At 34.0% G+C, this 14,537-nt stretch overlaps 1 protein-coding gene across 6 annotated transcripts in view; it reads right to left on the minus strand.

The window, feature by feature from the left end:
- Positions 1-14,537, minus strand: part of CCDC91 (coiled-coil domain containing 91) — a 358,743-nt gene that overhangs the window by 97,177 nt on the left and 247,029 nt on the right. For 5 of the 6 annotated variants that reach the window (XM_032347556.1, XM_032347555.1, XM_032347558.1 and 2 more), the window contains one exon: positions 852-965. In XM_032347556.1, the coding sequence (XP_032203447.1) occupies positions 852-965 (114 nt within the window). Of the gene's footprint in view, positions 1-413; positions 441-821; positions 966-14,537 lie in introns of those variants that run through there. The other variant, XM_032347557.1, reaches the window with a different exon arrangement.

A 14,537-nucleotide genomic window follows, 5' to 3' on the forward strand; every position in this document is an offset into this window, starting at 1 on the left:
CACGCATGGAAAATGCTAATGTTTATATTACATATTTATACCTAATATTATATCTTATATCATCTTATATACATCTTATATATTACTTCTGTAATATATTTAATGTTATACCAAACATAGATAAAAGATAAAATATTTTAAGAAAATTTATCCTATAACTTATCATGTTCCATATGAGAATATGCTTATTACAGAGATAACATCTTACGTGTTTCTTATCTTGGGTATTACTTAAGATGAAAAGATTTGTTGAAAAGACTACAAATCAAGTTTCACCTACTATTTTCAGCCACTGCTCAAACTTATACCTTAATAAGACCACACTGCAGTGAAGTGACATTTATTTTGTAAAGCTTTAATATGTATTCTGAATTCTTTGAAATATATTCTGAATTATGTTACTGAAATGGAACTATGACAGAAGAAGCTTAATTTGCTAACTGTGCTGGAAACTACTAGAACCACAGTAGTGTTAATATAGAAGGCCTAAAGGGAGTATGTAAATTTCAACAACTAGTGTAAGAAATTAACAAACTTATGGCAAAAAAAAATAAAAAAAACCTAAAAATCTAAAACTGCCTATTTTCTTCATGAGATAATTACGCTGGAAATGCTATAGGTCATTTCTAGGAGTCTAGCAAGAAGTTATTCAGTGTTGCTTTTTGTTGACAGATGGAATTTATGTTCAAAGATATCAGAATATATAATTATATCAGAAAAAGAATCTTGGAGATTCTTAAATTAGATGACAAAGGACATTTTAACTATTTTAAAATGTCATGTTTCTGCATGAAAGTCAAAGTTTCAGTTTATGGAAGCACAAAGTAAAATCCTTCAGGGGGAATACTTACTCTTTTCTGTTCTTTCACATACTCTATCAATTCGTCTCTTGTTCTCTTCACTGCCTCTTCCACAGCCTTTTCACTTCGCTTTTGCTCTTCTATTATTGCTGCCCTAACAGTTTCCTGTTTGTGGGAGGAAGGAAAAAAAGTCAGGGAGGTATGCATTAGGACATGTTTGTGTCCATTTCATATAAACTTCAAACTCCTCTGCCATGGGTTCAGTTCATTCCAAAGTGTATCTTTAAACTGGAATAAGAATTTGCAAAATCTTTTAGGATGTTAGAGATTCCACAGAATTCATTTTTCTAAACTGAGTGAAAGGGAAAAGGAATGGAATAAGCCATTTATTGCAGGGAGCGCCTGACAGACTCCAATGGCTTCCTTACCAACCTTTCATTTGATGTTTACATGATTGATTGCCTTCCTGTACTTTGCACTATCCACATAAGACTTCCAACTTGTGTTTATTCTTCCAAGAACACCCTAATGCTCTAGCTGTTTTATTCACGTTTAATTTTCCCATCATACAGTAATCAAGTGTGGTCTGGGTGAAGATTTACAGCTAGTTTGGTCCTTCTGCCAGGTTAAGATGTTGAGAGCTGGACACCATGCATAAGAGGTAAAAATTCCACCCTGTGTGCTAATATTTGACATGAGGAATCTGGGGAAAAAAGTGGTACTTCCTATTTTACTGAAATTGTAATCAAGTACCTCGGAGATTTCGGAATTTCAGATAAGGAGAAAAAAGGTTAAAATTCTGAAAAACAAGTACAACGCTTTTCAGAAAGTATACTTTCTGCTAACATAGCATATCATGGATTGGATGAATGCCACGAAATAAACTTCTTTAACTTGCACTTATCTATATAGGCAGCATCCTTTTTTTCAGGTGACCAGTTAGAAAATGCCTTGAAATTTTGTGGGAGTATTTGCTTCATTCTGTTAGTCTTGAGGACTCTTTACTTTGTAGCGAATGCTTACTTTTGTTTGTTTTTTTTCCCAATTATTTTAGATATGTGCATATAACCCAGGAAATATGAAATAATATAAAGAATTTCCTGTTGTGGATACATTTACTGCAGAAAATTTGAAAATGCAGAAAATTATGAACACAAAACAATATACACACATCATCACACTTGGGTATAAAGAAGGTAGGGCTCAAACTGTACATACTATTTTCTAACTGGTATTTTACACTTAAAATATATTTTGAATACTTTAACCCATGATACATTCCTTCATAATATGATTTACATTCCATTGCATGGATATGCAAGAATTTATTTTATCAGTACTTATTCATGTGTGTTATGGTTGTTTTTAATAAAATAAAGCAGTGCTAAGCATCCATATATGTATTTTTGTGGTGCATGTTAGATATTTCTGTAGATGATTTCAAGAAGTAGAATCATTTTGGCCAAAGTATGTAATTTTTTAGTTCTCTTGTAGCTTCTGACCTTGTGTACACATTTTTGTTCAATAAGCAGTCCATGGAAGTGGCTGTTTTCTTACATCCTAGATTACATTTAGTCCCATTAGTGTTGTTGTTGTTTTTTTAAAAGATTTTATTTATTTATTTTGAGAGAGAGAGAGACATAGCAAGGAAGGGAACACAAGCAGGGGGAGTGGGAGAGGGAGAAGCAGGTTTCCTGCCTAGCGAGGAGCCCGATGCAGGTCTCGATCCCAGGATCCTGGGATCATGACCTGAGCCAAAGGCAGACACTTAATGACTCAGCCACCCAGGCGCCCCAGAGTACCATTAGTTCTTTAAACCTTCACTTATTTGAGGGAGAATGACATCTATTCTATATTTTAAAATATATATATTTTTATATATATTTATAAATATATATAATATATTTATATATTATATATATTAAATATATATAATATATAGATATATTTAATATATAATATACAATATATATAATTATATAATATATAATATATTATATTTTTAAAATATACATTTTAAAATATATTCTATATTTTAAAAATATTATTATCTGGTATTCAGCATGTCTCATAGAAATATTAGGAACATACATATCATGTTTTATCATCTGCCTGATCATATCTCCTCATTCCACTTCAATACTGGTATGCTCGTAAGTTTTTTGGGGTTCATTTATTAAAACAGATAACGAAGTCACAAATCTGCTAATTCCTATAATGGCAGTAACTTCGAAAAATGGTTACCATTTTATCTTCAACCACTGAATATATTAAGCTTTAGTTCCATTGATAAAATAATAGAGCGCTGTTGTTTCCTTAATTATTTGTAAAGATTAAAGCTGAAAACCTATGAAGACAAAAATGAGAACCAATAAAATTATTTAAACTAAAATCACCTACTGTTAGAATTCTTACTGGTTTCACATTAATTTGAACTTTGAAATTTTCGTATTTTGGAAAGGCAAAATATATTACTAAGCCCCTGAAATATAACACATTAATAGTACTAGAGTATGGGGCGCCCGGGTGGCTCAGTGGGTTAAGCCGCTGCCTTCGGCTCAGGTCATGATCTCAGGGTCCTGGGATCGAGTTCCGCATCGGGCTCTCTGCTCGGCAGGGAGCCTGCTTCCCTCTCTCTCTCTCTCTCCTGCCTCTCCATCTACTTGTGATTTCTCTCTGTCAAAATAAATAAATAAAATCTTTAAAAAAAAAATAGTACTGGAGTAGAGAGTGGGTAAATTAAAAGTATAAAGATATTCACATCAGTTCAGGTCAGGTTTTGCCAATAGTTGAGTTATAAAATCCTTAGCTTTCAGAGCTTCTGGAATTTTAGAACTGTAGATAAGAACTGTAGACCTGGATTATTTGAATGTAAAAGACAAATCCATGTCACACTAAATATCAACCAGAATTTCTATGTAGCAAGGGTCATACCAGTAAATGTGACCAGACTTGTTTGAAAGCAAAAACCTCAATTTAAACAAAAGGGATATATCCAGAAAAAACATGAAGAATTAGCTAACCCATTCTTTCATTGGCTTTTGGGGGGGTGTAGAGTTTATTATCCGCTCAATCCACATTTTTGAGGATCCTCTTTGCTTTCTGAGCTGATAAAGAACCATTTTCAAAAAAAGTTCCTTAATTCAACTCTCCTCTCCAGTTGAAAATTCGGTGACAGTCAAGCTTGTGAAATCCATCCTTAAAAAATACTTGCCAATAAATACATTCCTCTGACTATATATAAAATGTAAAGGTTAAGCCATCCATTTTCTAACCAGACCAAATTCTGAATTAGTTGGGAATTAGTGAATTTTATGTGCAAGTATACAAAGTGTCTGTGAATGTCTGCCTAGATGTTTTGTTTCCCTATGAGACATGCGGATTGGTCTAAGATAGAATATACCTCACAGGGAATGAAGATTTGCCACCAGTGAATATATTCAAATAGGCGATTATAATGAGTATTTTCCAGAATATTTTAGGAATGGTTATGCCACTGAAACACGGTATATTCTCTAAGACAGGTTTCTCAGCCTCAGCACGATTGATAATTCTTTGCTGGGAGGTGTGGGGGGATGTCCTGGGGTGAGCAGCATCTCTGACCTCTACTCACTAGATTGCCACCAGCTGAGAACCACCACTGTAAGGCCAATAGTTTGGAGGGACATCCATTTGCATATATGTTGCGATCTGTCAAAATATATGTTATGTTTCTCATCCTATCTTAAATATTTTTATCTAAAATATATGCAATAAAAAATAGGATCTCTGCAAGAAATCATATCCAAATGATTACACAGCTAGTTTTTAAATGTGGAAAAAAGAGTTCTATATACTAATTTCTTTAAAAACTGAATGATTAGGAATCAGTTTCTATGCTATAACAATTAAATACATCATGATGAATATCATTTAGGGCTAAAGGTTTATGTGACATTTTATTTAAGACTTTTAATTTCTCCTTATTGCTCAAAAGTATAGCTATGCTTTAGTTTCCATTAACCTACCATACATTTCAGTAATCGTAGGATCATGAACTAATAAATGATCTGTGGTATTTGTTCTTTTTCAGGGTACTTTAGTTAAGGATTATAAACACAGTTAAATTATTTATGGAACAAATTTCAGCGATCAACTCAATCCTGGTTTGTGGGCTATAAACCATAGTTATCAGAAATTCTCTGGGGCAACTGTGTGTTTCTTTTTTTTTTTTAATACACAATGTATGCATATTTCATAATTATAGATTACTTAAAATGTTGCACATGGTTGTGAAAATGTACCTTAGAAAATGAGTGTTTGAATCATGAGTCAAGTCAAGCTGCCTTACTGTTAGTAAAATTGAGACTTCCACTCCTATACAAATTTATGAGTTCAAACTACAGTTCCATCAGTGCTTCTTAGACATTGATGCAAACAAAAATGTCTATATTTCAAAATCCAATTACTGTGCAGTTAAGAAACTTTCACCCAACTTTCAACTGAAAGTAATTAACCTACACTGTAGTGATATGCTCAATGTAAAATAATAATAGAATAACCTAATTCTATAATGTAATGAATATGCTCAATTAAAATCATATGCTCATTGACGATATCAATATTTGATAGTACCTACCTGCATTAGGCATTTTTAAAGATGATATATGTAGAATCTCATAACATATCAGCATTAATGAGTTTTTAGCCATTTTTCATGATAGGTGTATCTCACTCTGAACCACAATTAAGCAAAATGTTATCTTCACCAAGGAAAATCCTATAGTCACTGGATTTATGTTATTAACAAATATTATTGGCGCATGTGGATGGCTCAGTTGGTTAAGTGTCTGACTCTCAGTTTTTGGCTCAGGTCATGATCTCAGGATCCTGAGATCGAGTCCTGTGTCAGGCTCCATGCTCAGTGGGAAGTCTGCTTGAGATTCTCTGCCTCTGCATCTCCCCCTGCTCAAGCGCTCTCTCTAAAATAAATAATCATTAGATTTTGAATTTAATCAATAAAATTTATAAAGTTTTTACCCTCTTGTTATGTAAGCACCTACATAATATTCTTGATTAAGCCTTGATAGGCCATAAACCCTGTAACTATTACTATATGATCCTCTACAGAGAAAGACTGTCAATCCCTGATTAAGGTCATGATTCTCCAAGTCGGCCACCTGGGCTGGACTCAACTGTACAGTACTGTTAGTCTTGGCTGGGGTCTTCCATGCACATGAAGTCAACTGTTGGGGCTGATGTGGCTGCCACTACTGAGTAGCCTCAGGTAGGAAGGCTTGTTTCTCCTTCTTGTGCTCTCCCAAGCTCTAGCAGACTAGCTCAGGCATTGTTACCTAGCATCTGGACAGAGTTGCCGAAGAATGTCTTCTGATGATCCTATGTTACTTCAGCCACATTATACTGGCCTGAGTGAAAAAACATTATGAATGGATTCCCAAATTCTTGTCTAATTGTCCAAACATCATCATCTCAGTATATTCAAAGATATCAGGCCTTCTATTATGTTTATTGCATTGGAGACATATCTCGTGGACATATTTCCATACTGGATTGGTTGTTCTCTAGGTCTGTTACATAACTGTCTAATTTGGATCTCTCTCAGGTGTATTTCTGGAAATTCACTACATGGCTCTTGAACTACAACTCCAGCTTTCTGGATACCATTGAATTCTTCTTTCTTGGTTTACTCCTTTGTTTTGACAGAGTACGTCCTGTAGGAGATTCTTGAGAAAAGGCACATGGGAAATAAAAGTTTTGATATTTCCTTTGTCTGAAAAATGACTTTGTTCTACCCTTACACTTAATTTATAGTTTGGCTAAGTGTGGATTTCTAGCTTGGAAATTTTTTCAGTTTTAAAGGTTTTTGAGAAGTTTGATTCTGATACCTCTTCAATTGTGTAAGTTTTTTTTCTTCTCTAAAAAGTCTTACACATGTTCTTTATTCCCATTTCTCAAAAATTTCATGACAAACCTAGTTATAGGTCTATTTAGAAACTTAGGTCTTACAATCTCATGCTCTTCATGAAAAACTCATGTCCTTCAATTTGGGAGATTTACTTTAATAATAATAATACTAAAAATACATTATTTCTTGCATTCTGTTTTCTGTTTTTCAAGAATCGTTTGATTCAGCTAATGAAACTCCTAAGCTGGCTAATTTTCTCCTCTTTCCACTCCTATTTTGTTTTTGTTTTTTGAGGGTTTTTTTTTTTTTTTCTTTTTAATATCCTTGTCTCTGGAAGACTTTACAACTTCATCTTTTTTTTTAAACTTTCTAGTACATTTTAGATTTCTAATCTTTTATTTGGCTTAAAAATAGCATCCCCTTCCTGTTTCATAGATGTAAAATCTTCTCTTACCTTTAAAAACCTTAACAAGTTTCTTTTTAACTTTCCACACTTTACAGAGTGTTTTATTTCCTGTTTTTCAGGGAAGTTATCTGTTCATACTTGACTATTTGCTCGTGTTTAAAGAGGAGAGCACTAAAATGCTGAGTAACATCTCTGTGCTTGCAGTTGTGGTTTATGGACTGTGATCTTAATAGCAGAGTAATCTGGCTCGGTTGTTTCCTTGGGGCAATTTCTGATACCAATACATTTAGGTCTTTTATCTTGGGCTGTCTAAATTCCTCAGAAAAGAATCTTCCAATTTCCTGTCTGGTTGTAGACATTCTGAGAGCTGGGTTGGAAAAATGGCTAAGGTTCTCCATAAGTAGTATGAAACTTTTCACCTTGCTCTCCCCCCAACCCCATGTCCACTTTGCCTTGGTTATCCCTGGTCCAGAGACCCTACATTTTATTTTTTTCCAGAGAATTAACCTAAGGTTTCTGTCAGTTGTGGAAAAAATGTGTGGGGGCCTAACTGCTTATTAAATAGACTTTCAGTCTTTCCTTCTAGTTGAGTTCTCCCCTTCATTCCCACATCCAGAAGTTTCTGGTGCCACAAACAAGCCTTCAGGAGTTTCTACAATATATACTGGTCTTCTCAGTTTCTAATTTAGGGTTTCATTTCACTACTTTTTATTTCAGTGGAGTTTTAGAAGGGGGTGGACAAAAACGCATACACTGTCTGTTCTTTTTAACAAGATATGTGTTAGGAAAAATGTATTAAACTTTTTACTTGGAAATAATTTTAGATTTACAGAAACTTGCAAAGGTAGTACAAGAGTTCTCATACACATTTTACCCAATTTCCCCTAATAGTAACATCTTATATAATTATGTAAGGTGAAAGGTTTCATACTACTTATGGAGAACCTTAGCCATTTTTCCATCTTACATAATTATCTTACAACATTTATCAAGATAAGAAATTAACATCACACTATGGTGAATGCTGTGAAATGTGTAAGCCTGATGATGATTTACAGACTTGTATCCCTGGGACAAATAAAAATTATTTGTTAATAAAAATAATTAATTTTTTAAAAAGAAATTAACATCACACGATAATAATAAATAGATTATAGATTTTATTTGTATTTCACCAGGTTTTCCACTAATGTCTTTTTTCTGTTCTGGGATTAATTCAGGGTAAAATGTTGCATTCAGACATCATATCTCATTAGTCTCTTCTAACTTCTGACAGTTTCTCAGTCTTTCCTTAACACTTTTCAGGTATTTTGAAGAAATCTGGATTTCTCTCTTTTTTTCTCATAATTAGACTAGGGTTCTGATTTGGGGGAAGAATACCACAGAGCTGAAGCATGCTTCTCATTATATCGTATGAGGGGAGTGTGGCCTTAAACATAATTTATCACTAGCTGTGTTAACCTTGATCATTTGGTTAACATGGTTTTTTATAGCCAGGTTTTATGGCTATAAAGTGAAAACATTTTTTCCCTTTTATAATTTATTCAATTAGACATGAAAAACTAAGCCCAGCCAATAATCAAGCAGAGGTGAATTGAGTTTTATCTACTGGAAACAAGTGTATATCTACATTTATTTCTAAAGATACATGATTATTTTTAGACTATAGTTTCTTCTATAGCTATAGAACTGTTCCGCATTTCTAATTCTTCTTGCTTCAGTTCTGCAATTTATATTTTTCTTGACAAGTTTTCATCTTGTCTAAGCTTTACAGCTGATTGGTACTAACTGATTTATATTGCTTATATCACGTTTAAAATCTGCATTTCATCTATTTTAGGTCACTTGATTCATTCTGACAATGTTCACTAATAACATCTTCATCAATCTTGTCAAAGATTTGTGAATTTTATGTCTTTTTTAAGAAATGATAATATTTTGAAACTTTACAATTTACGTTGTAAATTTCTGTCATAAACTTTATTTCCTTCCTATTTTCTTTGGATTATCCTATTCTTTCTTTTCGAACTGTATTAGTAAGTTGGGTGTTAGCCCATTCTTTTCCAGTCTTTTCTATTTTCTAATACATGATTTAAGACTATGATTTTCCTTTGAAGCATCACTTACATGTTTCTCACAATTTTAAGTAAATAACTATTTTAATAATGACTACATTATTTTTCCTTTGTGCATAGCTTTAAAAAAAATTTGCACATACTGAAATGCACGAACCTTAAGTGTATGTACAGCTCAGTGGATTTTCATATACACATACACCCATTCGCCTACCACCCAGATCAAGATAAAGAGCAATTAGATATTGCAGAAAGTTCTCTCATGCTTTTGCCCACCAGAGATAACCACTATTATAATTTCTATTCAAATGCCTCAGCCATTTGTGCTTTATCATGCATCTCATCCTTCCTCACACTGGAGCAATTTATGCACTTGACACATTCCCTAGTTCACTGTAAGGTCACTGAACACAGTGGCAGTTTCATTCACATTTGTAATCTCTGCAAAAACTATCATTTGTCATGCTTATAGCAAGTATCTGATATGCAGTTCCCTGGACATGCCATGCTCTCTCTGGTGGAAGTCAGTTCCCCTTAGCCTTCTCCTGTGATGATCAAATGTACTCCTTCTGCACAAATCAGTCTGAGCAGCATCAACTGTAATGTTCCCTGAAATGCTTTAGACCTTCCACGTCTTTTCACAGGGTGGTGGGTTTAGCACCCCTTGTAGGTGTTCAAAGAGCAACAACCTATATTTTATATCTCAAAGCACTCCACGACTCACCACTGTAATAGCTGCTTTACCTATCTATTACCAACTTGAGATCTCTTTGAAATCAGGGATTATATTTATTACAGTTCATATTCTTTATGACTAGAACCTAATATAGTATCTGGTACAGAGTACAGATGCACAATTCAAATTCATCTTCAATAAATAAGTCAATTTGTTTCTCCAATGCAAAGAAAATCTATTTAAGGGTAGGGATTGTAACTTATATATGTGTTCCCAAGAGCAACTGTGTGGTGGGAGCATCCTAGAGTAAATCTTTCCAAACTTTCTCAGTTCACAGCTCCCTTGTTGCCTCAATAATTTTTTCTACCGTGCCCTCCAGGCCAAAAGAAATACCTAATTGTTTCATTTACTAACTGGTTATGTCATAACACAGGAGCCATTTGAAAAGTTGATATACAAAAACCGAAACACAAATACTTTAATTTCATCATTAACCCAAATTCCTTATTCATAAGAGTTCTGTACATAGCAGGAATTTCATAGCTTCCTGGCATAAGATCAGACAATGACACTCTCACTTCCTGTTCCACAGGGATATTTGCACGATACTTGCTTTTTATCACAGCAACCCCCAAACCTAACATCACTACGACATGATGTACTAGAAAGGAATGTAAGACAAATCAGTACTGCCAATCTAGTAGTTTAACCTGGTTTCCAAAAGATCCCAAGTATCTGTGTGCTGCCCTCTAATACTGAAAACATCCTGCAGCACCCAGGGCACCTTGATGCAGCTGGGAAACTATTGCCTTCCCTAATCACAATAAACCTTCACTCACTGTTATTCTTAGCACTCAGCTAGGTATTAAAATGACAAAGGTGGTTAAGATGGTTTTAATAATAATAATAATAATAATAATAATAATAATAATAGTATTAGTGACATATCAACACCGGCAGCCATCTGGGCAACAACTCAGACTATGTTCTAGACACTACATGAAGTAAGTGAATGAACTTCAGCTGGGCCTTTATTGATGACTCATCAATGATACTTATAATTAAAGTTTCTGGGACCTAACAGAGATCTGTGTAAAAGACACAGCAAAGTTAAGCAAACTATCTCCTTAAATCATGTGTTTTAAAAATGGCAATATAAATATTTTAAAAGGGGTTTTACAGTAATTATTTCTAAGAGCGCATTTTCAATGACTATAAGAATGGCCGATTTCCGGAATGTTAGTAATTAGTTATAAATCTGTGGACCTGGAAATTACCATGTAACTATAATGACATGAAAGTCAAACAGATCCCCTAAACCAAAAAAATGACAGTGGAAATTATATTTTCAATATATACATTCTTCAATCTTCCACCCAATCCATTCGTCAAAATCCTGGATAAAATTTTTTGGTAGATAAATTGTGATTTGGTAGCTTTATACTGTACAGTTAAATTTTTATTTTACCTACTTCTTCTAACATATACCCCCCCCGCCACTAAATAGAAAAAAACTCATTTTATGATAGTCCTTCAAACAGGTGAAGAATGTTACCATACCTTTATTTTTCTCTTCTCTCAACTAAATATTCCAATACCTTCTATAGTTGTGACAAGGTTTCCTTCTCTGTTACTGATCTGCCCACAATACTTTTTTACATGACATTTATAGTGACTAAAGCTGTTGCATAAATCTCAGTTTTCATTTTAAAACGTTTCCAAGGGCCTCATAGCAACTCTGTAAAGCAGGTATTATTAATCCCACTTTACAGATCTGAAAATGGAGTCTCATACATTTTTAAAAAGTGGTTAAGGTTCCTTCAGCACAGGCTAGGACTCACACCCAATCCCACCTACTTCTTGGCATATTTACTTTGGTAATCAGTTATTCTTTTGATCACAGGGTAACAGAAAATTCACGAACTGACTTTAAAAAGAATTTGCAACCTCACATGAAAGAACTAAGGGTAAGCTTCCATTAGTGTTCAAGTGATATGATCAAGGATGCAAATTTCTCCATTTCCAATTCTTAGCTCTGCCTTTCGGGTAGGATCCATTCTCATAATAGTTCTACACATATGGTCCCAAAGGGGTTATTAACAGTTCCAAGGATTTTTCCCACAGTGTTTATATAGCTGAGGAAGCAAGTTCCAAAATGGAGCCTTACAGCCTTGACTCAGAAAATGTGTGAATTCTTAGAACCTGCTAACATAGGGGTAGGACATAATCATTATTAGCCTACGTAAATAAGGGCTTATGCATAAAATTAGAAAGTAGGTTAAATCTCACCTAAACCACATGGCTAAGAGATAGAAAGAATCACTTTGGGAATGGAGGAACAATTGCTAAGGGAACACCAATAAACGTCTAAGATGATCTCATTCTGATTTGGCAATATCTCTCTTAAAACATGGATATGGAAATGAATGCAATGCTTCCATCAGACCAGTGAAAGAAAGTATACGACTTTACCTAAAAATTCTATTTGGAATCATGCATCCACTCATCACTTTACTGCAAATCTACACAAGCTGTTCAAAGTAATCCTTTGCTGAAGCTAAATGTAATCACTCTTTTTTTTTTTCCTCCGATTACTATTTCCTTGAATAACAATAAGAATCATGTCAGTTTGGCACCCCACAGACTATCTGATTAATATGTTTTTAAAGGATGACAACAACCAAAGCACTGTTTTTGGTGATCCCACTTTTGGTAAAATGTATCACTTAAAGGCAGCCAAAACTCTAACAGAGCTAAATTGTACTTACTGATGGAGATCAAGTACATTTTTAAAAGATTAATAGGTCTCCTTAAAACAATGTTGGTTCTATACCATCTTATAACCTATTGCAGTTTTCAGACTCAACTCCTACTTCTGGGGTGCTTAAATCTAGGGGAGAAAACGGAGAAACATAATCTTTAAAAATAATATGCCTAGTGGTATAGTTATATACTGAATGTCAAAGAAGAGGAAAGAACACTTGATTTAATCTAAGAAATGTAAAAAGTTTTGTGGAGTAAAAAAAAAAAAAAGCTAAGTTATTAGATATGAGTAGGTTTTGCAAGTTAGGAAAGTGATGGTATTCTAGGCTGAAGGTACAGTGTGACTAAGGCCCAATGCCATCAAACAGCATGATATGAGTACCAGCAGTTTGGTACTAAAAGCACGAGATGTGAAGGAGAATGGCAGCAGATGAACTGAATAGGTAGGGACCAGGTCACTGAAAGTTTCTGTTTCACGTGCTGAAAGATTTATAGTTCATGCTAAGTAGCTTGAATGTGATCCTGTAGGCTATGGGGAGATACTAAAGAATTTAAAGTTCATTCATTTTCTTATTCCAAATTGAAAGGGGACAAAACTGGAAGCCAAGAAATTGATGTAGGTGGTCAAGGTAAACAATCAGAACCACGATGAAGTCAGTGATGGCAGGCCAGAGGTTTGTACACTTAAGGATTCCATCAGGTAAAATGGAAAGGTTTTAATGTATCAAAATGGGGTTGAGAGAGGGAGAGTTTAGGAAAATCTCCAGTTGTCTGGACTGGGAAACTTGGTAGATAGTTATCTCACTGAATGAAAATAGGAAATATAGCAGGAGGGAAAGGTCTTCAGAGATGAGAAGATAATTGATGCACTATTTGTTACTTGTCCCTAAGTACAATAATTTTGAAAAAAATGTGATTAAGATTTTACCTTTAATTAACTAGGTGGCTATCAAAGTTTTACGAAAAAACCTTTCAAACAAACTACTGAATCAAAGCTAAGTAAGTCAATACAGAAAAATTATTTCAGTGTTGTGAAATTATCTGGCCTAAGCTAAAATAGAAATGCTATTTCCTTTTTTAAAAGAAGGGTCAGGTGGCAATGCTGAATTTCTTAAAGAAAATTTAACCACTGATTGTAATGTCTGTGGCTTTGGGGGAAACATAACCCCAAATTACAGTGGCTGTGGTTATAAACTATTATGAAGAGCTTCCAACGTCAGACATCGTTTAAGTGTCTGTATGCCCTGGAGTCCTTTTACAGGACTTTGCTAGAACAGCAAAATTAATGACTCCTCTTTTTGCCCTTTTTGGTGTCAGTAACAAATGTACTTTCCTTTTGTTAACAATTTTCAAGGGACACAGAATTCATTTACTATGAAAACCAAAAAATTCAGAGTCATTAACTTTCTTCATTCAATCCACACACTGACTTAGTCTTAATTTATGATGAAGGCCAAACAAAATTATCTATCAAATCAATTCAGAGAAATATGTGCCCCAATCCTTAGGAATTGCATTTTCTGTCATAGTTTAACATTATCTCTTCAGTTAGTGCCAGTATTAACACAGAGAAAATCTATAGGTAAATTATAAAGCCAAAAAGCTCTTTGTCTTCCTTACTTTTGTCAGAGTAATTTTAGTTACTTAAGTTTACACTGTTTTTCCCTTTGCAGAACTCCATCTTTTTCCTTATTTCTAGTGTGACTTAGTGGTCAAAATTGCTAATTGCTATTAATTCTGTTATATTTTTGGATAAAATAAATTTTATTTTAATTCTTTTAATTAACTTTGAGTGCTATGAAATGACCTGAATCTTAGAATTAAAAAGATAGCTTCCTAGCTTTGATAATGTCAGTCCCCTTAGTCAGTATTCAAACAGTCTGTAGTTCCCCAGACAGTATTCTTCAGGCTG

This window comes from Mustela erminea, chromosome 6 (assembly GCF_009829155.1).
Source record: "Mustela erminea isolate mMusErm1 chromosome 6, mMusErm1.Pri, whole genome shotgun sequence".
Taxonomy (NCBI): domain Eukaryota; kingdom Metazoa; phylum Chordata; class Mammalia; order Carnivora; family Mustelidae; genus Mustela; species Mustela erminea.